General features: G+C 54.1%; 2 protein-coding genes and 2 long non-coding RNA genes across 7 annotated transcripts in view; 1 reads left to right on the top strand and 3 right to left on the bottom strand.

Annotated features, from left to right (window-relative positions):
- Positions 1-340: 340 nt before the first annotated feature.
- On the top strand, positions 341-15,188 carry Bnip5 (BCL2 interacting protein 5). 4 transcript variants are annotated; one of them, XM_042265746.2, is made up of 12 exons: positions 341-680; positions 5,898-6,508; positions 7,269-7,388; positions 7,943-8,007; positions 8,204-8,447; positions 9,943-10,077; positions 10,673-10,734; positions 10,921-11,170; positions 11,763-11,888; positions 12,441-12,505; positions 13,938-14,261; positions 15,060-15,188. In XM_042265746.2, the coding sequence occupies exons 1-12, from the start codon at positions 616-618 to the stop codon at positions 15,093-15,095; spliced, it is 2,103 nt and encodes a 700-aa protein (XP_042121680.2). In that variant the 5' UTR covers positions 341-615; the 3' UTR covers positions 15,096-15,188. The 4 variants fall into 4 exon arrangements, with proteins under 4 accessions (XP_042121680.2, XP_042121679.2, XP_042121678.2 ...); XM_042265745.2 differs by lacking the exon at positions 341-680 and adding an exon at positions 5,583-5,736 and having other exon boundaries at positions 7,943-8,055; XM_042265744.2 differs by lacking the exon at positions 341-680 and adding an exon at positions 5,583-5,787.
- LOC143270026 (uncharacterized) lies at positions 9,625-10,762 on the bottom strand. Its single transcript, XR_013046877.1, has 2 exons — positions 10,610-10,762; positions 9,625-10,301 (listed from the first exon to the last, which is right to left on the bottom strand). It is a non-coding gene; the product is annotated as an uncharacterized LOC143270026 (long non-coding RNA).
- Positions 13,424-15,250, bottom strand: LOC143270025 (uncharacterized). Its single transcript, XR_013046876.1, has 3 exons — positions 15,124-15,250; positions 13,862-14,012; positions 13,424-13,587 (listed from the first exon to the last, which is right to left on the bottom strand). It is a non-coding gene; the product is annotated as an uncharacterized LOC143270025 (long non-coding RNA).
- Positions 15,251-20,639: 5,389 nt separating this feature from the next.
- The window catches only part of Pnpla1 (patatin like domain 1, omega-hydroxyceramide transacylase), a 38,042-nt gene continuing 34,171 nt past the window's right edge, over positions 20,640-24,510 (bottom strand). The window contains exons 8-10 of the mRNA XM_042265747.2: positions 23,754-23,876; positions 22,276-22,381; positions 20,640-21,117 (exon numbers count right to left, since the gene is read on the bottom strand). Of these exons, the coding sequence (XP_042121681.2) occupies positions 21,094-21,117; positions 22,276-22,381; positions 23,754-23,876 (253 nt within the window). The 3' untranslated portion in view covers positions 20,640-21,093. The remainder of the gene's footprint in view (positions 21,118-22,275; positions 22,382-23,753; positions 23,877-24,510) is intronic.

Here is a 24,510-nt window from a genome sequence, read left to right as displayed (position 1 = left end):
AATTAAATACAACTATTCAAAACAAAAACAAACGGAAAAATCCGGGGTGCCCCCACTGTCTTAGAAGGGACGGGGACACACAGCCTCCACCATCAGGTCAGGTTGTCTTGAGGCCTGTTCTTCTAGCCCCTTCCATCTCCGGTGATCTTAGCCATGACCAAGCGGGGCTGTGGAGGTGACGCAGACACCCCCCTTGTCCCTGTCCCCTCCCCCCCCCCCCAGTGTCTCCCACTAGGCTTCGCTTTCGGTTCCGTACCACGGCCAGATGTAAAGCTGCTGTTCTGAGCGCTGGTTTCGTTATGGGATTCAGGTATAATAAGGAAGTTGTCGACTGAAACTGCGTCTGTTTTTCCTCCTCCCTCTCCTGGGTAGTTATACCAAGCTTCCTATCTCTGGACAGCCCGGAGGAGGGGGAAGCAGCCCGGGCGGGCAGCACAGGTGGAGCAGTTGGGCCGGCGCTGCCCTCTGGTTGGCTACCTGTGAGCTCAGCCCCGGGAGACAGTGATATATACAGCCCAGGAGTCCTGAGCCCCTGTGAATATTGTCACAACAGCAGCAGCTTCTTCCCAGAGGCACAGGAACCGACCCACACAGGACTTCTACTGAACAGGGGCCATGCCCCGCTCCAGGAATCCCAGCCCAGGGATGTCCCGGGACAGCAGCGACTTCTGTGGTCTCAGGTGGGTTGAATCCTTTCCTTGTGTGTGAACCCGGGTATTTCAGGGCCCCAAAAGGAAGCTAGACATACTATTAATAGACCCCAAGTCCAGACTTGGTTCTGCTTCTGGCTTGCTGAGCCTCCTAGGACCTTTTTCCTTATTTTTATTTTTATTTATTTATTTATTTTTTTTTTCGAAACGGGTTTCTCCGTGTAGTTTTGGTGCGCGTCCTGAATCTCGCTCTGTAGACCAGGCTGGCCTCGAACTCAGAGATCCACCTGGCTCTGCCTCCTGAGTGCTGGGATTAAAGGTGTGCGCCACCACTGCCCAGCCTTCTTATTTTCAAAAAGACAGAACAGGGGCCAGCAGGATGGCTCAGCAGGTAGAGGTTGCCTGACATCCAAGCCTGACAACCTGAGTTCAGTCCCTGGAACCACATAGAGGAAGCATGTAAGAATGACTCCTCTGCCCTCCACATGTGTGTCGAGGTACATACAACCCCACATACCTGCATACCCCTAGCCCACACATACACACACCACACACAACTCCCCACATCACACCCCTGCACACACACACACACACACACACACACACACACACACACACACACACACACTCACATACTTATACATGGACGAAGAGAACCCCGGTCAGTCTAGCTGACCCACCACAGTGCTCTGTGGCTGCTGAGGGGTCTCCTGGGACCTGCAGCTGTGTTCAGGAAGGCACTGGGCTGATCCCTCTGGGACTGCAGAGGTTGGGACTCTGGCAGGAGCCTCTGCCCACCCGCATCTGCCCCTGGCCTCCACAATTAAGTTTAAGTGTACAAGGACCAGCTGGGAGCGTCCGAGAAGGGTGCTCAGGTGTGAGGGAGCCAGGGATCACCAACAGACCTGGGGTAACTGGGGTGACAGGCTGGAACAGTGCGGGCCTGGTGGCTTTCTTTCTATTGTGTAAAGGAAGGATACCACAGACTTCCGTTGAGCCCAAGGTGATCTCTCTTCAGACCCTGCCTCTGAGCAGGAAGGGGTCCTCAGAGGTTTCAGGAACACCAGTCAGGACGGGTCTGGAGGATCCCCACACTGCAGGGGGTGTGCTGGGCACTTTGTAGGAACGCAAGAAAGACCCCACTTCTAAAAAAGATGGAGGCCCTGAATCGTCACCACTGAACAAGTGGGGCCAGGGGTGGCACAGGACAGGCCCAGAGTTTTGGGAAAGCAAGACCACCGTGTCTCCCATTCCAGGCATGCCAGTGGAGGCCCAGGGGTCTCCGAGGAGCACCTCACTACCCAGCAGGTGGGAAGGCAAGAGCTGTGGAAGTGTGGGTACCATCGCAGGAGTCCAGAATGATGCATTTGCAGTTAGCTTCTCCTGGCCCTTGCTGGGAAGCTTCATGGCCTGACGGATAGCTGTGGGAGGCATGGGCCCATGAGAGAGCACATGAGCTCAGCAGAGTCATTGGCCATGGGGCTGTGAGGCCCACTCTGGGTCCATAATCTTGTGTGGGGGCTGCGCGTGCATTGTGTTAAGAAGAGGTTGCTTGGTGCGGGAGTGAGAAGACAGGATTTGGAACGGGACGGGCAGAAGAATACCCAGGCCCAGCTCTTTGTTCCCAGCTCTGGGACTCTGACCGTGTGCCAGTGACTTACGACCTCGGTTCCCCATCCCAGACAGTCTGATTCTCGGGGCCCTGTCAGAGTGATGAGATCATAGAGGTGAAAGGACTCACAGTGTGTTTGTGTATAATTATTTATTTGTTCCATAAATACTCAGGGCCTGCCTGGCCAGCGGTGGGAACAGCAGGGAAGCCGCTGGCCAGGCATCCCTTGTGGGTCCTAGATATGAGGCAGCAGCAAGCTTGGCCATGCGATTTTAGCCTCTTACACTCGAAACAGAGGCAGTATTGGACATTCTGAGCTAGGGCAGGCTGGCAGTGTACAGGATGTGTTCCTGAAGGCCTTCCATGGTATCTGTGAGGCGACGTGTGTGTCAGATGCCTACAGGGGTGGAGGAGGGCGTGCTTTGTGGCACGTGAGGCCAGGCCAGTGTACTGATGAGGTCAGAGTGCAGTTTAGAAAATATGCCAAACACAGCCTCGTGCTGGGGAAAACCGTGCCAGCTTGGTGTGACTTCTTTGGTCCTTTGTGGCTATGAAATGAGTCGCCGGAGCCATTTTCCTATCTTAAGCCCTGTGATCCACGCATCACCCAGGCATTTCTGGCTAGGGTGGACTTTGTTCTCAAAGCTCTCAGCCATGCAATAAATGTGTTTACACCAGTGGCTGGGTTGCTATGGGCTCCTGGTCTGGGCCAGGGCAGGATTCCCCGGCAGCGACCAAACGTGTGAACAAAACAGAGAAGAGGAAGGAGAGAGTCCACGATGACTCCTAAATGGGCAAACGTTCACACTGAGAACCTAGAAAGATCAGTGACAGTGTAACATGGGGAAGTAGATCGCTGTCTTCTCAGGAAAAACAGACTATCCAACAGAGAAGGTCTCTTTGGGGTAACAGGCTCACCCACTCTGGCCAGCCCCTGACCTGGATCTGGAACAGTGTTTCTAGAACATTCCAGAGAAGGAGCAGGCAGAGGGGGTGGGGGAGCGTAGAGATGAGTTCAGAGGGTTGAGGCCATCTGGAAAGAGTTGCCAGGAGGTGGTCATGGGATTGAAGACCAGGACATCTTGGGCAGGAGGCTGGCGAATAAGAAGTCATGGGCTTGAGGTCAGGAGGTCGTGAGGACCCTGGGGTGGTCCTTCACTGGGGAACTTCACTGGGAAGCGTTGTGGCACTGTGCACTGTGTGGGTGTGGTGAAGTAGCAAAGCAGCAGGAAGAGGCAGAGCTCATCTCCACGCCGGGGGAAACTGTTTCCATAGCAACTGCCCCCTTTTAAAGGTGGCTGCTCCTTTCTTTCAGCTGGGTGGGAGTGTTCCTACTTGGGGTGGACCCCTGAGCCAAGCCATCTCAGGGAAGAAGAGGGGCCTGAGCTGACGATTGTGTCCTATGATTGACGGCTTCCATAATTTACGGCTTCCAGGATTTGATCCAACTGCTGTCCTGGCTAACAGAAGCCCCAACCCCTGTGGGTCAATATTTCTGGCTCAACTTCCTTTGAGCTAATTAGTATAGTCAGGTAGTAGTTCATTGGTCTAGATCTGCCTTCTCTTAAGCCCTCGTGCCCTCTGAGCCCCAGATTTATCAGTTTAAACACCAGAACGTTCTGTTTTAGATGTACATGGCATCTTACTCATGACTGCATCCCAGAGGCATCACTATTGAGTGTGGGCAAAGTCAAACATTTTCCTCCATTTTTTTCTCCTTCTTATCCCACCCAGAGCTGTATTTTGGAAACACAAAAGGGAGGCATCTTACTCTGGGGCTCTCAGGGACAGGAGCCAGTTTCTACGTGAGGTGCAGGCAGTATTACCTACCCGGCCCGTATGTTCCCGCTAAGGACCATCAGCCAGCGCTGCTTTCCAAACTGCCCACCTCCTCCCCTGGCCCAAGGACATCCTCACTTCCTTCAGAATGGTCCATGTGTGACACCAGCAGTGCTGTGGGTCTTGATGGCCCGGGATGATGGGGATGATGGTGACCTGCTGTGGGGTCCAGGTCTCCCACCCCAGAGGCTTGAGGGAGAGAAGGTGTCACCTGGTGTCACCTTCAAATCTCCCTGTGCTCACCACAGCAGTTTTCCACTGTTTGCTATCCTTTCATGCCCTTTGCACAGATCCCACACATAGGGAATTGTAAATCTAGATGTTTTATTTTCAATGTATAGCATTTTAATTAATTGTGTGCGTGTGTGTGTGTGTGTGTGTGTGTGTGTGTGTGTGTGATCTGCCATACATGTGACTGTGGATATGTGTATATCTGCCATGTGGGGGTGTCTATGGAGGCAGAAGAGGACATCAGATCCTCTTGGAGCTGGAGTTACAGACAGTTGTGAGCCGTCTGAGGTGGGTGCTAGGAACAGAATTTGGGTCCTTTGGAAGAGCAGCACAGTCTTTCAACTGCTGAGCGATCTTGCCAGCTCATGGCATTATATATATTATGTCATACATATACATACACACACACACACACACACACACACACACACACACACACACACATTCCAGGCACCCACATCAGACAACTCACAACAGCCTGTAACTCCAGCTCCAGGGGGTTCAACACCCTTTTCTGGACTCTGGACACATGTACTCACATGCACAGACAGACACATATACCCAAATTTTCTGGGCATGGTAACCTACCCTTAGTTCTAGCACTTGGGAGGATCTCTGTGAGTCTGAGGCCAGCCTGGTCTACACATTGAGTTCCAAGACATCCAGGGCTACACAGAGGCCCTTGTCTTGAAAAAAATAAACAAAATAAAGATAGAAGGGGGCGGCGGGAAAGAAGCGTACAGGAGACCACGCAGGGGCGTAGCCCATGTTCAAGGCGTGTTCAAGGACCTGGGTTCCAGTCCCAGTGTTGAAAACAGAAATGCCACATATGGGAAAGGGCACAGATCGTAACACAGCTTGCCTGCCCTGAGAATGAAACGGGCCAGGTCAGGCATGACCGTACACCTCGGGAGACTGAGGCATGACCCAGAGATCGAGGCCAGCCTGGGCTACGGTTATGAGAACTCGTCTCTAAAGCAACAATGAAGTAAAGGAAGAAAAGAGGGAGGGAGGGAGGAAATAGCACCCAGACACCCCCCCTCCACCCCCCACCCCCGCTCCTTGCTCCCTCACGGCTGTAGCAGCTTAGGTGGTCCCGGCTGTTCCTGAGCCTTCCACGTAGAGACTTGGGTGCCCAGGGCCTGTGTTTGGGTTTTCTCTGTGAGCTGCCATCCCGGCCTTTGATTTCGCAAGGAGGAGTGTGAGGGTCCTGTTTCTATAGGGACAAAGGTCTCCTGACAAACCCCAAATCACCTGGGGAGAGGGGAGATGATGACAGGTCTGTGTCCCTCTGGCCACTCTGGCGGTGCCGCAGACCGGCTGGAGAATCTGATTCCATTTCCTTCTCTGGAAAATGGGGGTCGGGACCCCCTTCCCTGTGGGGTTGTGGAGGACTTTAAACAGGTCGGCAGCTTTGGAAAGCAGCACCAGGAGAGGGTGGCGTCATGGCGACAGGTGTGTGTGTGTGTGTGTGTGTGTGTGTGTGTGTGTGTGTGTATGTGTGTGTGCGCGCGCAGGGGGCATGGGTGACTCTTCAACTGAAGGAGCTGCTGTTTTGGTTGTAGCCCAGCGGAGACCCCGAGGGTCCCAAGGAAGCCTCCCGCAGATAAGAGAGCCCAATCCTTGGACCGGCAGGTTCCCAAGAAGGACCCTGAGTCCTCCAACTCCAAGCCCCCCTCCGGGCCCACTTACAGGAAGGCGCTTCGTCGGGTGGCCAGCGATGGGACCAGAGCTTCTGGGAGCCCATGTCACTTTGCAGAGGCCCAGGGAGCTGTGGCCCCAGCCCTCCCTCTGGGAGAGGAGAGTGAACTTCTCCCCAGTGAGCCGGGACCCCCAGAAGACACCAAGAAAGAGAAGCCCCCGAAGCAAGCCCAGCAGAGCTGGATGAGTGTGCTGCTGAACATCTTACTCCTGAGGGTTGGCCTGGAGGAGCCCAGGGAAAAAGCCAGCAGGAAGTCCAAGGGGAAAGGGGAGGCCAGCAAGCTCCCCGAGGCAGCCGAGGAGCCGGGCCTCAGGAAGAAATCTCAGGAGAAGAAGAGCGGTCGCAAGAAACACAGTCACCGGAAGCCTGAGCCCACAGGACCCCGGAACTCAGAGGCAGAAGGCCAAGAGGACACACTGCCCAGCTTGGCTCCCTCACACACCGAGGAGGTGGACCTGGGGCTGATCCGCAGGGGTGAGCAGAGTAGGGTAACCCCACTGTCCCACCCCAAGGACCAGGGTGCCCTAAGTTTATCTCCTAAATGTCCTCAACTGAGATCAGATGCAGACAGTGGGGGACATTTCTATGAGGTTAAACAGCTGAGCACTTGGGATCCCATCGGGGGGCCACCGTTCTACATGCTGTGTGGCCTGGGGCCAGGGACTCCCCTCTGGGTCTTAATGTGCCCCCTCCCCGCCCCATCTACAACAATAGATAAAATCGTCCCTGCCGCATGGGTTCCCACAGCTCACACAAACGAGTGCCTGGTGTGGGCGCACACTAGCTGGTATAAGGCCATGAGGTTTGGGGAGAATGGAAGGAGCTGATCTCCCACCCCGCGGGCCTATGGGCGCCGGCCAGGTGCTCCGATGGTTTCTGCAGTGTCTGTGCCTGGAGCCTTCACCCCTCCGTGATGAAAGGAGGGAGCAGGCCTCCAGGCGTCCCACAGCCGGGGATGTGGAGCGAAGTCCCCTTCGCTCCCCCGGAGGCCTCGGCGGTATGCTGGAGGCTTTGGTGCCACCACACTGTGACTCCCATGAGAGCGGGAGCTGGTGGGAGGGGAGCCCGCCCTGAGACACGCCCCCTTTGCACCGGGAAATCCTGGCCAGTTTCTGATTTGGGGAAGGCTTGGGGGTGGCTGCTGCCTGGCCCATCGCTCTGTGGCATCCACTCTGTGGGTTAACAAGGTCAGTGGGGTGTCACTAACCCTGGCGTCTACGCATCTGACTTCCAGGGAGCCCAGATTCTGAATTCCCCCCGGCTCTGCCCGCTGAGGGAGGCTGTGCTGAATCCTCAGAGAATTCTGCCCAAGCTGCAGGTCCCCCGTCAGAAGAGGAGCCCCCAAAGCCTGACCGTGAGTCCAGATGGCTAAGGTCCTTCTCTCCTTGCGGGTGGGAGGCTGCCGCAAACTAGAGGGACCACTCGGGGTGACTACTGAGCCCTAGCAGGGAGAGTCTCGGACCACGCCCAACTTTCTTGCCTATTCCGCTGCTCCTGGCACTGTGTGCTGATTTTAGAGTCTAGCCGGAGGGAAGCAGAGGCACTAGAAAGGCTGCTTAGCAATGCCCCTGCCTCCGCGCCAATGGGCACGCGACTTTGCTTTCGATCTCTTCACATGTATTTAAAAAGACAGAGAAGAGGGGCCGGGCTGGGGTGTGGTTCAGTTGGTAGAATGCTTGCCTGGCATACACCAAGCTGGCAGTGGATCCCCAGCATCCCATAAATGGGGTGTGGCGGTGCACACCTGTAATCCTAGCCCTGGGGAGGAGGGGGCTTCTCCCTTCGAAAGCCTCTACCGAGCTGTTGCGGATCTCCGAGGGAACCAGACTGGCCATGTTCACACTGGGAGTCCAGATCCGAACACTGCCTGTGTACTTAGGCGTGGTGGTACACCCCGCTCTCTTGCAGAGGATGAACTCATCTGGAAGATAGTGGAACTGCTCAAGGAAGCAGGAGACCGTTTGGAGGAAGAGGTGAGGCGCCAGCACCAGAGATCACCTGCTGGGCTGCTGCAGCTCCGGGTTCGTGCCCCACCCGCCCTTCCCAGTTAGCCCTTACTCCCTAATTCCTGAGGCCGCCACCCACTCTGGGCTGCCCCTGTCCCGGGGCTACCTTTACCCTCTCCTCACGGCCAGGGGCCTGACTCACATTCTCTCCCCTCCCCCACAGCAAGCGCAAGTCCCTCAGCCGGAAGTGGCTCCACGAAAGCCAACGCCGCCGCCGCCCCCCAGGAAGAAATCCCAGGAAAAGAAGTCCAGTCTGAAGAGAGCCTTGTCCCTCAAGAGGCTTGCCCCCGAGGAACCCAAGCGAGCGGGTGCAGCCACTGCCCTTGGCCCAGAAACCCGTCCCAAGAGGCCCAGCTTCCTACCCCTGTGTATTAGCAGCCAGCGACCTTCCACCTCCAGCATCCATGGTGAGCGGGCTCCGGCAGTTGCCATAGCAACCGCAGCTTCCCTCCGGCTCTGGGATCTTCTCAGGGCTGGGATTGGCCAGCCTTGTTCTGATGCCCACACTTAGGCCTCCAGCAGTGTGGAGAGGGGTGGGGGTGGAGATGGAGAAGGGACAGGAGCTGGTCACCTCCACATGGCCTCATCTGGGTGCAGGCAGCCCACCTGGGCCCTTGAAGGGACTGTATGCAGAGTCCTCAGCCACCCACATCTCTGCAGCTGCCCTGAGGAGGTTTTCATGACAGAGCTGGAGACAGGGGCCCTGGTTCTCAGCTACAATTTTTTTTTCTTTTACTATGTGTGTGTGTTTTTGCCTACATGCATGTCTTGTTACCATGCACATGTCTGGTATCTGTGGAGGCCAGAGGTGGGCATCCGATTCCCTGGAGCTAGAGTTCCAGATACTTGTGAGCCACCTTGTGGGTGCTGGGAGTCAAAGCTGCATCCTCTGGAAGAGCAGTGGGTGCTTAACCAGTTAGAACTTAGAACCCTTTACACACACACACACACACACACACACACACACACACACACACACACATTTTGTTGTTTTGATTTTTTGGTGGTGTTTTTTTGCTGTTACTGCTTTTTTGTTTTGTTTTGTTTTGTTTTTGTTTTCTGTCTGTTTGGAGACAGAGTTTCACGCAGTCCAGGCTGGTCTCAAACTCCCGGGTATAGCCAAAAATGTCCTTGAACTTCTGGTGCTCCTGCCCACTTCCTAAACGCTAGGGTTATACAGGCTCATGCACCTCCTCCCGGTTTCTGAGGTACTAGGAGCTGAACCCAGAGCCTTGGGCCTGCCAGGCAGACAGTCTACCAGCTGAGTGCCCCAGGCCCTCCCCGTTTCTCTCTCTGTCATCTCGTCTCGGTGTCCCAGACTGCTCTCTGTGTCCTATTGTCTGTCCGTATCTCGGTTTGTCTCAGGGGAGAGGAAGCTGAGATGAAGGGTGAAGAGATGAGGTCATAGTCACGTGGCCCATCAAAGCTGGAGCCAGAGTTATAGGGAGCAGGGCTGGTCACATCGGTTCTTCCTGAGCATCAGGGTGGACGGGAGCCGGCCTCGAGGGACACTGTAGCCAGAAGAGTTTCTGCCTTAGAGAGCATGGGTTTGGGTTCTTAAGAGGATGGTTTTTTCCTGCAAGATGGTTTAGGCCATGGACATTTATTCATGTCACGGAGCCAGGCATCTTCTGTCCCCCAGTGGACCAACCAAAATGGTGGCTAGGTAGGGAACCCATGGAAAGAGGGAGGAAAGGGCAGAGAAGCAGAGAAAAAGGTTTCTCTGGAGGCTGCAGAAGCTTGATCTGGGCCTCCAAACAGAGCCCCAGACCTGGCACAGCCCAGAAGCTCACTGAGCCCAGCGGAGCCTGAGGTCAGGGTGCACTGGTACCCGCCTGGGCTCAGAGCCAGCTGCTGGGTGTGGCCGACACAGCACACTTACTGTGCCTTTCTGCTCCCCAGACTCAGAGGAGCCCGGATTCCAGGAGGTCCTGTCTGTAGACGGTGGGGGCGCACATCCCTCTGAACTTCACACCCCAGTGGACGGTCATGGACCCGCGGCGGAGAAGCCATCGAGGGACAGAGCCTGGGAATCCAGTTAGTACCTTGCCCCTCAGAGACCCCCTCAAAGAACCTGTCTTGACTCTGCCATTTGAAGAAGAGAAACTGAGGCAGAGAGAGGGATGCCGAGGCCTGTTTCAGCCTCCCTTTGGGAAGCCACAGGCCGTGGAGACAGAGCACACTTTACCTGCTAGCCTCTGTTTCCTCCTTTTGCAAGGCTGGTCCTTGCGAGTTGCTGAAGGTCCTAACTGAATCTTGGCCTGTGAAGTAGAGGGGGCGGACAGGGCCTGGCAGCTCCTGTGTGCTGTTATTATGTTAGGTGACCAGCTTGAGAACTGGGCGATGATGGGAAGGGGCTGAGAAGGGACCCATTGTTGACACTTTAGTGTTGGCGGAGCCGGGTCTGGGTGTGAAATACTGTCAGGTCTGCACATCTGGAGACATCTGGGGGCAGGGGGAGCTGGGGAGGTAGTAGTCAGTATTAGCGCCTCCTAAGCATGGGGCCCCAGTCTGCACTCCAGAACATGAAAACAGGAAAGAGAAAGGACTGAAGGGACAGTGTACAGACCTGGCCCTCGGACGCCAGCGCCGGCCACAGAGGCTTTTGTAAGAAACCCTGTTCTTTCCTCAGGAGAATTCAGGCGGAAGATCCTGGCCCTACTCAAAAATGCAGAGGAACAGAAGGGAGAGCAGGTGAGGACTCCCTCCCCCACCCCCTGCTCTTTGGGGGACCCCCGCCCCGTTGCTCCATCCTAAGCTCCCGACTGGCCTCCCCCAGACCATCACCCTCCTGCTGGGTTACACTATCCAGGCTACAGTTCACCTTGGACCTTCTCGAGGTCAGGGGCCCTGCCTCAGTTTCTCTCTTCTTCCCCACAGCAAGCTCAAGTCCAGGAGGCAGAGGAGGCTGGAGAAAACCCCGCCCCAGCCTGCAAGGTGAAGTCACATGGGAAGAAGTCCAACCTCCGACGGGCCTTTTCCCTCAGGAAACACGGTTCCAAGGATTCCAAGAGGACAGAGGCCTCGGGGTCTCCGGGTGCTGCCAGCCCGGAGGCCCGGCCACCCAAACGGCACAGCTTCCTGCCTATGTGTGTCAGCGGCCACAGAGCTTCCATCTCCAGCGGCCCAGGTGAGCAGGCCTGGTGTTACCATGGCAACTTCAAGTCTGCTGTGGGCTCTCTGCTGTGGGAAGAGCGGGGAGGCGAGAGGGCCAGTTTTCAGCAGGACACCCCCCAGAAAACTCAGGGTTCGCTCTTAAAAACGAAGGCATTGCTAGATCTGGGATTGTCGGTTAGATGTCCCCTGGGAACGCTAACAGAAACAGACCAGGGGACTGAAGGGGACCTCACTAAAGCATGAGGACCATTGATGTGCCGTGATAACCTGGTACTTGCCCAGTGCCTGCTGTATATACCGCCAACACAGTACTATCTCATTTCACACGGGAGGTCTGTCTTATGATTCCCATCTGATAATGGGGGAATGTGAAGATCAGACTGGCCGGGCTGAGCCTTGCACATTTAAAGGGAAGATGATTTTTGCTGGGTGGGGGCCATGGGCATGTCCATGTGCTTTTTCAACTGCAGACTGTGAGGAAGCAGAGGGCAGAGAGAGAACACTTGAAATCCCCTCAGAAGCAGGGCCGGGCCGGGACCTCCCCGAGGAATGAGGCAGATGCCTAACTCATTTTTCTAACTCCATTTTTCTGCAATCCTGTGCAGAAGACCTGGAGTTCCAGAAGCAGGAGGCTGCAGGAGGAGAACCAGCTGGGTCCCCAGAAGTACCTGTCCAGGCCAGAAGCCACACGCCAGATGAGCAGCCTCTACCAGAGGGAGCCTGGGAATCTAGTTAGTATATCCTGCGCCCACAGGGATAGCTTCCACCAGCTCCTCTCCCAGGATGCCCCAGGCTGAGTAGGGGATGCTCCTAAGAGTGGAGAAGGCAGCTGAACCGCCCCGAGACCCCCCCCAGTGGGTCCAGGGACCATTGGTGTGCTCTTTAAACTGGGGCTGCTGTGCCGGTCCAGACGAGGCTTTTGGGGTGTTAGTCCATTTCATGGGTGTAGATGGTCCCACCTCGGTCCGACTCAAGCTGCCAACAGTTGGTAATGACCTCTCTGTGAGTTTCCTGACACTAATGCAGCTGAGTGCCCCTCCTCTTGTGGTTGGCCACTCCGAGGGCAAGTCTCCATTCCTGACATTAGGAGTCCTCGGTTTCCCCGGGTGTCAGGTGGAGCCGAGTGAGGTCACAGTCTTTATTTGAACAGCCATGCTGCTGTGGCAGTCTGTCTGTCATGGGTGCTGTGGCAGTCTGTCTGTCATGGGTGCTGTGGCAGTCTGTCTGTCATGGGTGCCGGGCGCCACTGGGGACACCTTCTCATCCTTCCTTTCTTCCCTCAGAGGAGTCCGTCATCCATAAGTTGGTGGAAGGTCTCCAAGAGGTGGACAGCGAGCTAGGGAGGCAGGTGAGTACCCCTCAAACTCTCCAGCCAGACACAGGGACTCGTGCACCCTCCTCTGAGACCTGGGTTCCAGCCCTCCTTCTGAGTGCCGGTGGTCACGTCCCTTAGTCTCTCTAAGCTTCAGTTCCCTCTATCGTAAAACAGGGATAATTCCTGCTTCACCAGACAGTGCCCATGTAGCGCGCACCTGACCCACGGCAAGCGAAGAGAATGTTAGTTTAAAATAATGGGATGCAGGCAGGCTAGGGCGACGGCTCAGCAGGCAAGAGATCCCGAGTTCAAATCCCGAGCACACGTATCAGGAAGCCAGGCATGGCCTCATGCATCTGTAAGCCCAGAACTGTGTCGGGGGAGACTGAAGGGTTGCTGGGGTTCAGTGGCTGCCAGCCTACCTCCAGGGTCAGTGAGGAACCCTGTCTCAAGGGAAGAAGGCAGAGCCCTAGAGTAGGACATCCAATATCCTCTGGCCTCTATATGTACATGTGTGTATACATCACACACACACACACACACACACACACACACACACACACACACACACCAGAATGTTCAAAGGCTGCCCAAACCAAATCCTCAGAACCCAGAGACCTTGCGCCCTCCAGCCCTTCAGATCCTGCTTGCAAGGACCCTTTCTGCTGTGGCCGCCATGCCGGTGAGCAGTTTAGCTGGATCCGGTTCTTTCAAGCTTGTAGCTGATCTGTCCCCACACAGGCTCCTGACCTCCACCATCAGTCTCCCCTAGAGAGACAGGCAGGTCCCATGTGAGGGTGTGAAGGTGCCTCAGCTTTCCTCCTCCCAAGCCCAGCCCCAGGACATCTGCATCTCACCACCCAGCGACCCAGAGCTCCCCGCCCCGTCCCTCCCCCCCCCCGTGGCCCTCCCCCCGCTCCCCGTCCCCCACCACCATGTACAGTAGGGAAAATCAACACTGTGCACTTCCCGAGAGCATCCTCCACCATGGCTGCCTGGGCCGCCTCGTCCCAGATCCTCATTCCCCATCCGTGTGTCCAGGATCTACGATACACCACATGAGACCCAAGTCTTTGTCTTTGGGGCCAGCCCCCAGGAGACCCCAGCTGCCATGTCTAGATAGGAAGAGAAGAAAACTGACCGGAAGAACCTTAACGTGGCGCTAAGAAGCCATTAGGTTCTGCGTGAACTGTCTTGCTTCTGCCCCTAACCGTTTTGGAGAGGAGATCTGGTCTCCCCCATTTTTATAGCCAAACTTAGAGGCTCCGAGTGACATGTTCTGTGCAGGGCTGTGCGTGCATGCGCTTTCTTTCTTTTTGCTGTGATCATGCCTTGTAGAAATGATGGGGGGGCAGCGGGGGGGGGGGACCTTAACGGAGGGGTGCTCACACAGATACCAGGGAGCGGGCTGGGGTGGGAGGCTCTCTGCCTGCAGCACTGACGACGACCTCCACTTTTGTTCCAGATCCGGCAGTACCCCAGCTTCAGGAATTTTTTAAATGAGTTCTCGGATGCCTCCCTCAGGAAGCTGGTGGCCACCCTAGACAGACAGAAGGCCCATGAGTCCTCGCATGCCTCCTTCAGGAAGCTGGTGGTCACCGCAGACAGACAGAAGGCCCGCCTCTCGGAGGAGGACAGGAGCCTGGCCAGCAGACCCCCACCGTGCGCCTTTGGCTCACTCAACAAGTTTGCCGCCAACCACAGCTGTGCCATCTGCACCCTCATGCAATCCAGAGGCCAGTACCGGGGGCACAGCTATGCCCACTTCCTGTCCAGGAAGGCCCAGCAGGTGAGCGCCCGAGGGGAGGGCCGGGCAGCAGCAGAGGGTCCCAAGGGGGGATGGCAAACAGGATCTTCCGACTCTGCTGACGTGCTCACTCAGACTTCTAAGAACTCATGTGCATTGGTGTGAGGGTGTCAGATCCCCTGAAACTAGAATTACAGACAGTTGTGAGCTGCCATGTGGGTGCTGGGAATTGAACCCGGGTCCTCTGGAAGAGCAGCCAGTGCTCTTAACCGCTAGGCTATCTCTCCAGCCCCAGCAACTTTCATCTAAAATGACATCCATTTATTGCGTGTGGGCACACCCGCCACGTGTGTGAGTGCCGCGGCACGCACGTGGAGGTCAGAGGACAGCTTGTGGGAGCCGTGGGTGCGGGCTTAGTGGCCAGTGCCAGTGCCTGCCGAGCCCTCTCTCAGGCCCATCAGTCAGAAGTTTTAGGCTTCGGTTCCAATGCCACCTCCTTGTGCAGACTTCTGGGACAATTCTAAACCACGACGACAGGATTAAGCGGTAGTCAGATGTCAAAGGACTGGCGGCCGAGGCAGGGGGAGCCAGTGGTCCCCGGTGGCCGCCAAGAGGATGGCGGATGCAATTTGGACGATCAAACTTTGGAGTCTATAGTTGAGGTGGGAGGGCTGGGGACCACTGTTCACGGTGCGGGAACAGCTGCACAGGCCAGTGGACGCAGCGTGGGTGTGGATGCAGCGTGGGTGTGGACGGGGGCGTGGACGGGGCCGGGGCTGGGAAGCGTGCTGCGTGCAGAGTGGGACCCGCTGACGCGGCTGCGGCCTTTCCCCCTCCCAGAGCATCACGAGTCCGGCTGGTCAGAGTCCGGACTGAAGGCTGCCGCTGCCGCCGCATCTCATACCCAAGTTCTGCCCGACTAGCCGGCGGCCAGCAGCAGCTTTGGTACGGAGACCCCGAAGACACGCAGGACGGCCTGGTCTGTGCTTCCCCAACACGCCTGGAGACGAGCGGGGGACACTGACGCCCTGCGCAGTCGGCGCTGTCTGGGGATGCTTTTCTTCCTGGAAGCTGGACCAGAGGCCAACTGGGGGTGGGGACTGGGTTGGGGTTAGGAGAGCCGGCTCCACCCACAGAACCTGAGGAGAGGTCTCACCTCTGCATCTCTCCATCCCACTGTCATGACGGCTGACACCCGCCAGATCCGGCTTTCAATGAGTATTATCTAGGGTGTGTGTGTGTGTGTGTGTGTGTGTGTGTGTGTGTGTGTGTCTTTGGGGGTGGGGGCTGTGTGGGTATAGGTCAACCTCAGTGGAACCTCCTCCAGTTCTAACTACCTTGTTTTTTGAGAGAGGGTCTGTCACTGGCCTGGGACTCCCAAGTGGGTTTATGTAATGTTGAGAGTCCAGGGATCCACCTGTTTCTGCCTCTCCATTGCTGACATCACAAACCACCACACCCCACCATAAATGAGTCTTTGTTTTGAAAAATAGTTTTTTTTTCAATTCGGTCTCCAACTCAAAAAAAATGCACATGCATTCAACAGCTGAGTCTCAGACCCACGTCACTTACTCAGTTGACCAAATAGTGTTTAATGCTAGTGGATTCATGAGACCCCTGGGAACTCTGCAGACCCTGACAGAAACCTGGGGTGACCCATGGATTGGGGGAACCCCTGACCTCCCAGAATCCTATTAGCCTTGTGAAGATTCTGAAAGTTATCTAGTGTTATGTCTATAATTATTTTTATTGTATTGAGACATGGTCTCAATATGTAGCTCAGGCTAGCTTCTCGAGTACTGTGAGGACAGATGCGTGCTATACCTGGGCTACTTTATCATGGTCTCATCGGAAGTCGACGGAGGGCTTCCGGCTGGGCTGCCCCCGATGGCGGCACAGGTGTGCGCTGCTCCAGAGCCTCAGGCCTAGGACACCACGCAGTCTTTGTCCCGCCCTTCTGCACACTGTGGACGTGATAGCATGCTCCCCGCTGATGGCTCCCTCTTGTGGGTGTGTCTATTTGCACAACTGTGAGGTGTGGGTGCCAAAGGCCCTGCCTCCCACCCAGCTGGCCAGTGACTCAGATGGGCAGTTTCTCACATGTCCGTACTCACACTTAGGTGATAAGGCCACTGACTCCCTGGGCCGTTGGCAGGAAGGCGGGGACCGTGGGGGAGGGTATTAGAGCCTAGATGCCAGATGAGTCTCCTTAGCCTTGGAGACTATCGGTGATCACGGTGATCACGTGGTGGTCACGTCAGGCTCATGGCAGGGTCTATGGGTGAGAGATAGAATGAGGGTCGGGAGGCCTGGGCTCTCAAGTGGGACCAGCCTCGAGCCTGAGGCATCCTTTCAGGAAGTTCAACTAAAATCGTCTTTTTTTTTTTTTAATTGCTTCAAGGTGTTTTTATTGGCACTTGGTGACCTCCTTTTATAGGTTTATTTTAGGCAGTATTCAGGGATGCGTCGCTGACGTGCAAGAATTAAGTTTTGAGATGAGGGTCAGGAACCTTTTGTACATAATTTATAATTTATTTTTTTCTTTATTATTTTATCAGTAAGACAATCAGTGTCATACATAGTCCAGGCTGGCCTTGAACTTGAGGCAGTCCTGCTCTGCCTAGCAATAGCTAGGATTACGGGAATATGCCACTACATCCAACTGTACCATTTCTTTTATTTAAAGATTTTGTTTTCATTTTAAATTATGTGTGTGTGGGTTCGTGTACATGAGTGCAGTGCCCACAGCGGCCAGAAGAGGGCACTGTATCTCATGGAGCGGGAGTTGCGGTGGCTGTGAGCAGCTCACATTTAAACAGAGTCATTTCCAAACCTTGGACGTAGTTTCTTATCAGTGAGGACCTTCCGGGTGGTAGAGTATTAGGTATGAGTTCCAGATGCTGGCATCCAAGTCTCGTTTTTTTGTACTGTGTTGTTTGAACCAATAAAGATGCTGACTTTCTCGGAGTGTGATCTGGATCTTTCTAGAGAAGCTAGATGACCACCCCCTTGCCCTATCCAGTGGAGACAAAATGGCTGCCCCCGTCCCATCCAGTAGATGAAGGATGACCACCACTCTGCCCCATCTAGGACAATCGGAGCCTGCTGGATAGGGGGGCCCAGCCTCCCTGTCCCCTGCCCTGGGTTCTCTCTGGATATTTCTCATGTGGTCCATCCTTGGGGTGACACCATGATGTCACAGTGACAGAGGGGTCATAGGTTGGGTGGTCAGGAGCCCCAGGCTTCCCATTCTGCAATGTCGGGAACGAGGCATTGCCCTCGGGACTTCCACAACCCTGCGAATGTCAAGGTGAGAGGCACAGAGACCGGGTCGGCCATCTTTCTTTTTTAATAGTCCATGAAGCTGAATGTGACTGTGCGTGGACGTCGATGGGGCAAGAGGCCCTTCTATGCTACAGGTCTGAATGAAAAAATGAGGACATGGCTGACGAGAGGGAAGGCTGACTATAGACATGAGGGAGAGAACAGCCTGAGGCATGTGGAAGAGCCCAGACTGAGCATGCCCAGCAGGCTGAACCGGGGCATGAGCAGGAGCTGGGGTTGGGGGGCTGTGTAGGTGTTGAGAGAGGAAGAGATGGGGAGCAGGGGGGACGTCGGACCAAAAGAGGAGCCACGGACTAAGAGACCAAGAGAGCGCATGGACCAAGAGGAGACAGCCAAAATGGCTGGGTTATATAGGAGTCAGAGAAGCTGGGGGTTAGGGGGTAATGATCAGGGACTGGAGAGGGTGGGGGGCAGGGTGTGCCGGCCAGGAAGACTCTGTAACGGGTACTTGTGAGGAAAGACTAAGGGAGACTGGCCGGAGTCCACTTGGATATGTCAGATAGGCACCTCTGTTAGCTCTTTGTCCCGGGTTTCTTTGAGACCCAACAATATCCAGTTCAGCTTGGGCTACATAAGACCTGGTCTACAAACAGAAATCGGTCCCTGAGTATGTTGATAGAAAGAGGAAAGGCCAGATGTGGTGGCCCAGGCCTTTAATCCCAGCACTCTGGAGACAAAGGCAGGTGGATCTCTGTGAGTTCAAGGCCAGCCTGGGCTACCTAGTAAGTTCCAGGCCAGTTAAGACTGCAAAATAAAACCCTGTGCTTAAAGAAAACAAAGACATAAATAAGGGGAAGAAGAGATTAAAGGGACTAATTAAAGTTACCAGAGTTAGCAAATGAAAATGCAGTCTGTCCAGCAAATTTCAATTTCAGGTAAATGACTATAATTTTGGGCACATACCGCCATGAAAAGAATTGTTCCGTGTTTACCTGAGAGTTTCACTCACAAGCTGTCCTGTGTTTCATCTGCCAATCCTGGAACTAGAACAAAGATCTCTCTCCATTACCTCAAAACAGGAGAAATGAACACAAGCCAAGAGAGTCTGCAAGGGGCCCAGGATCCTTGGGATAATGGTGACGTTGGAAGCGTCTGGGCTTGACTACTCGCTCTGAGGGAAGACAGTCGTTAATGGCTGCTGAGTACCCTGTGCCAGGGAACTATTATTTCTGGGTTGAGAAGGACTCTCCTATAGATGAAGGTCCTCACACTCAGATGAAAGTTATGTCTTGGGGACCTGCGGCCACATGCCAAACTCCAGCTCCCGCACCTCATGGCTTATACCACTGGATCAGCCAGAGCATCCCTGCCAGACATCAGGGGTCTCGATTTTATGTTGGCAGTGGGTGGGTGGTACGGAGGCTATCACATTTGAGACAGAGTCTTATGTAGCCCAAGCTAGTCCCTAACTCACTAGGTAGCCTAGGATGACCTTGAACTCCCGTTCCTTTAGAGTTGAGCCCCCAGGTCCCTCTCTGAACCTTGATTCTTTGCTTGCTTTTCAAAAGCCTGTTTGGTCCCCTGAAACGACTGTTACATTTAGGCCCCTCCAAGGCCTCCTTGTCACAGGGTCCCCCTTTCTCTGCTTACGTTTACCCCTGGGTCCTCAGTGGCCAAGTCCAACTTACAGCTGAGCATCAGCGTTGGTTCTGGGTTTTACATTTGAGTATTTGTTAAACAAATACTGCTGGAGCCTGCGGGCAGCCTGGGCCTCCTTGCCAGGGCAGTTTCCTTTCTAGGGAGCCGTGGGGGCACGGCCTGAAAATGTTGAGGTTTGTAGTGAGGCCCGTCCTCCGAACCCTAGCCAGAGCGACTCCACCTGGCAGCAAGCTTCAGGAGAGTCTTTCTTCACAGCAGACTTAGGCAAACCAAGCCATCCTTCCCACAGCCAGTGTCTGTAGAGACAGGCATGGGGTGCGGGCAAGCATGCAACCCCAATCTGCTCAGGGTTTGATGTATCTGTGCTTCGTGTCAGCTAAGCCTGTGGTCATCTGGACTGCTTCAACCTGAGATAGTGCTTGGTAGGCCTCAAACCCGGGACAAAGGGCTGAGATGCCTACTAATGTATCCAAGCAGATGCTGGCTGCCAGGGTCTCCCAGCATCCCTCAGTCCCTACCTGTTACAGGGCACTCCTGGCTGGCATACCCTGCCCTCTACCCTGAATTCTCCAATCCAGGGGCTGGGATACCTTTCCCCCAGCTGCTCTTTCCCTATATAATCCAGACATTTGGGCCACGGGGTCCTTTTGGCCTCTTGGCTCCTGGTTCTCTCCCCCACCCCATCTCCTCACGGCTTGGATCAAGGCCATGTTCACTCTGGACTCTTCCCGATGCCTCTGGCTGTTTTCTCCTGTATATCTACTATAAACCTTCTCCCCTACCACAGCTGGGAGCAGTCACGTCCTCCTTTTTATCTCTCTCTCTCTCTCTCTTCCATTCAGTGCTCTCACAGGATCTGCATCAGTTCTGCTGGAGACCTGGAGTGTGAGGGCTAAAGTTAAGTTTTAGTTTAAATTACTATGCTTCAGAGAGCTATAAAACACAAATGTCTCTAACCTGTGAGCCCCACCGGCCCAAGGACAGATGACTTCCTGAGGTGCTGGGGGCTGCTGTTCATGTAAGGTAACAGGCCATGTGTTTCCACTTCTGTAAACAAGGTTGGTTGCCCCAACTGCACAGGACGTGCGTGATCACATGAGGCGTGTGTGTGTGTGTGTGTGTGTGTGTGTGTGTGTGTGTGTGTATGTATGCTTGCCCCTGATTGGACGAAGGTGGGGAGTCTGTAGCCTTGGGTGTTTTACACTGAACTAAGGTAATTCATGGACATTCTCTGGAAATCCCAGATATGGACCTGGCCAATACCCATTGTCCTGGCCTGTTTTTTATAAAGCTTGCTTCAAATTTAGCTCAGAAATTGTGGCAGTGGTCTTATTCTTGCCCAGTGGGATTAACAAGAGCCACAGGGGCTTGGCTGGTGACCTCAGGAACGCAGCTCTCCAGGGAACTGCTTTTCTTATCTTTACCCCTCACGATGAACTTGAACAAACCATTTTGGGGCTGCTGTACCAGGCCAGCTTGAGTGCAGATGTTTAGTTTCACATGTCCCCCAAAGCATCACCCAACGAGGCTGAGGATGTCTTCCTTGTGGGTCACGGTGACAACCGCGTGAAAGACACTCTGCCCTCACTGGTGCTGGGGGAGGGGACATTTGGTCCTTGACATTTTCCACTGCTACTCCAAGACTCAGAAAGTCCGTGGCTGAGCCACATAATTCCAGGGGGAGGGAGCTGAAAACACCCTAAAGCCCAGAATGCTAGTCAGGTCCCTCCCTCGGGGGATCCCAGAGAACAGCTTGGGGAGGGGGTTCCAGGGATTATAAATGGAGACTTCAGTGGGCTGGAGACTCTTCAAACAAAGAAACACACTGCGGTGCTGGGTGGCTCAGGGCGTCCCCTGGTCCCAAGACCGGCTGCCTTGGGTGGGAGGCTGGACCTGGGCTCCAGGTCACTGGGGTCTCTCCTGCTTCAGCCTAGGACTTCTGTCCACCTAGTCCCTAAGAAAAGACAAAGAGTCATCATTTCGAGCGCCCCCAACTAGGACATCCTGGCTTTAGTTCCACCGTGACCTCCTTTCCAGCGTCCCTCTGTGGTTCTTGATCAAAACCTGGAATCAGCCGGACGGTGGTGGCACACGCCTTTAATCCCAGCACTTGGGAGGCAGAGCCAGGTGGATCTCTGTGAGTTCGAGGCCAGCCTGGGCTACCAAGTGAGTTCCAGGAAAGGCACAAAGCTACACAGAGAAACCCTGTCTTGAAAAACCAAAAAAAAAAAAAAAAAAACCTGGACCATGCCAAAAGCTAGTTTAGGGGTTCACTTTATTATCCCAGACCCTTAGCTGCTCGGCAAAGGGGGTTCCCCATGAGGAGGTGATTTTAAAGGTGTTTGAAATGTTATTCAGTTTATAAAAGGTTAATTGGTACTTGCTTTCCAGGAGGTGGGGGTGGAGTCCCTCTCAGTTCAGCTGTGTGGCTGGTGTACTCTGCCAGGCATGGATGCAGGTGGATCACAGACATCTGGGTGCTCTTTGGAGGTTATCTGTGTGCTTCTGTTCAGCTCTCTTCCTTTTATTTTGTTTTGTTTTGTTTTTCTGAGATAGAATCTTGCTATGCAGCCCTGGCTGTCTTGGAACTTGATACGTAGACCAGGCTGACCTCATAGAGATCCACCTGCCTCTGCCTCCTGAGTGCTGGGATTGAAGGTGTGCGCCTTCACCTCCTCCAGCATCCCATCTTGCTCCTCTCTCTCTCTCTCTCTCTCTCTCTCTCTCTCTCTCTCTCTCTCTCTCTCTCTCTCTCTTTCTTTGGTTTTGAGATAGGGTCTCACTGTGTAGTATTGACTGGCCTTGGACTCATTTTATAGACCAGGCTGGCCTTGAACTCACAAAGATCACCTGTGTCTACTTCCCAAACGCTGGGATTAAAGGCGTGTGCCACCACCACCACCACCACCACCACCACCACCACCACCACCACCACCACCACCCGGCCCCAGCTGTCCTCTTCACACACAATTCACTAGAGCTGACAATGGCTGTGCCAGGAAGGGAGGGAAGGGCAGAAATGAGGTCAGAGGACATGCTCCGGGTTGACACAGCCCTCCAGGACAGGAGAGGCAAGGTCACCCTTGGGGGGACACCCAGAGGGAATCCATACCTCAGGGCAGCTGTATTCTTGGATCCTGTTGGGATGAGGCTTGTAGGTGACCCAAACTGTCTTAGAAGTGGAGAGTACAGGGAAGTCCAGTGGGCAAGGAGCAGACCTGGATTCCAGAAGCCAAGGACGAATTCGTGAAGGGAAACAGGAAGAGCAATTAGAGTTCCAAGCCATTTCACCTGCTGTGGGACCCCAAGGTAGCTGCTTGCCCTCTCTGGGAAATTACAAGTGGTAAGTTTGGTGTAGATTTGCATCTTCATGGATAGGTTTTGTTGTTGTTTTAATTTAAAAGTTACATTTATTTATTTACGTGGTGACCACAGTTCCTTATTCAGAGGGTCCCAACTGGACCCAAAGCTGGGGTCCCACCAGCTCCTGGGTAACATTGCTGGGGATGCAGCAATCACGAGGGAGCCTTGAACGCTGGCCCTCTGAACAGGCAGATGCCTAACTCATCCAGTCTATGACACCCTCTCTGCAGCCAGTTCTGAGTCGACGGGTCCAGCAACCACACGAGAAGAGGAACTACTTGACAGCTGAATAAAATACAAGTCCGTGAACCCAAGAGGGATGTGGAAGGAAAGTATGGGGTCAGCAAGATGGCTCAGTGGTTAGAGGCATGTGTTTCCAAGCCTGCCACCCCGCATTCAATCTTGGGGACCCGCAGAAGAGAAGGTCAGAGCCGACGCCAGAGCGATGTTCTTTGACCTCTGTGGCACGTACTCATGTGTGCACAAGTGCAAACAATAAATAAATAAATAAATAAATAAATAAATAAATAAATAAATAAATAAATGTCAAATAGAAGTTTCTACTGAATGGACTGGAGAGTGCTTATAGGCAAACAAGTAAGGTGTCTGCTGTCAGAAGAAGGTTGACAGGCCGGACAGGGTGCCTCATGCTCATAATTCCAGGACCGGAGAGCTGGAAGCAGGAGGAGATCGAGAGTTCAAAGTCAGCCCTAGCTGCACAGTGAGTTTAAGGCCACCCTGGTCTACATGGTGAGTTCTAGGGCAGTCAGGGAAACTCTGCTCAAAAAATAAATAAGCCGGGTGGCACATGCCTTTAATCCCAGCACTCAGGAAGCAGAGCCAGGAGATCTCTGTGAGTTTGAGGCCAGCCTGGTCTACATAGTGAGTTCCAGGACAGCCACCAAAACTACACAGAGAAACCCTGTCTCGAAAAATTAAAAAATAAATAAATTTAAAAAAAAAAAACCAATCTGGAAAACACAGAAGCTTCCCATAGCTGCAGGTGTCCTGGACCCATGGTGCCCTTCCCCATGCTGCTTCCTGAATGGCTTCCCATTCACAGGGTGGCCTGCACTGTCCCCTCTCAGGCTTATGAGCCAGGTCACCCCTGCTCTGCAGGTCAGGAAATGGAGAGTCAGAGAGCCTCGAGGTCCTAACCGTAAGCTCTGAGCTTGCCCGGCCCAGCAGGGACTTTCTGTCCATTAATCACAATTGTTAGGCACTTACTGGACTTTACTAGCTGGCTTCTTGGACCGAGGAGTTCTCTGAAAGCACTCTCTGGTGGCATTTGTCTTCTGTTTCTTCTTGAACATCTTTTTTGTCCTGTTTGAATCCACAGCAGGACTGTCCCTGGGCAGAGAACCAAGGAGGTGGTTTGTTATGGCCTGAATAGCGTCTGCCATCATCAGGGTCCTGCCTCAGCTCAGGAGACTGTGGCACTGGCCAAGGCTGGAGTTCCCAGCAAACATTTCTGGTTAACATTAACTGATTATCTGGGCAATAACAGGCAGAGGAGGCAAACAGAGCTCAAACTTGTACCTACTAAACGTGGATGCAAAGAGGTTAAAGTCACACAAATATAACACATACTGTCAAAGACTTTTTAAGCCGGGCGGTGGTGGCGCACGCCTTTAATCCCAGTACTCGGGAGGCAGAGCCAGGTGGATCTCTGTGAGTTCAAGGCCAGCCTGGGCTACCAAGTGAGCTCCAGGAAAGGCGCAAAGCTACACAGAGAAACCCTGTCTCGAAAAACCAAAAAAAAAAAAAAAAAAAAAAAGATTTATTTTTGTATGTATGTCTATATGTAAGTATGCATTCATGGAGACCAAAAGAGGGCATCAGATTCCCAGGAGTTGGAGCTACAGGCTGCTGTGAGCTGCCCAATGTGGGTGCCGGAAACTGAACTCCGGTTAGGTCCTATTCAAGAGCAGTTTGTATTCTTAACCACTGAGCCATCTCTCCAGCCACACACACACACACAACA

Source organism: Peromyscus maniculatus, chromosome 21 (assembly GCF_049852395.1).
Source record: "Peromyscus maniculatus bairdii isolate BWxNUB_F1_BW_parent chromosome 21, HU_Pman_BW_mat_3.1, whole genome shotgun sequence".
Taxonomy (NCBI): domain Eukaryota; kingdom Metazoa; phylum Chordata; class Mammalia; order Rodentia; family Cricetidae; genus Peromyscus; species Peromyscus maniculatus.
The sequence above is the reverse complement of the archived record's forward strand: the minus strand, read 5'-3'. Positions and strand labels throughout refer to the sequence as shown.

Coding starts and splice junctions, on each gene's coding strand:
- Bnip5 (XM_042265743.2), top strand. CDS start 5,687: ATGGGGGTCGGGACCCCCTTCCCTGTGGGGTTGTGGAGGACTTTAAAC. Junction 8,448..9,942: donor TTCCACCTCCAGCATCCATG/GTGAGCGGGCTC, acceptor TCTGCTCCCCAG/ACTCAGAGGAGCCCGGATTC. Junction 10,078..10,672: donor GGACAGAGCCTGGGAATCCA/GTTAGTACCTTG, acceptor TTCTTTCCTCAG/GAGAATTCAGGCGGAAGATC.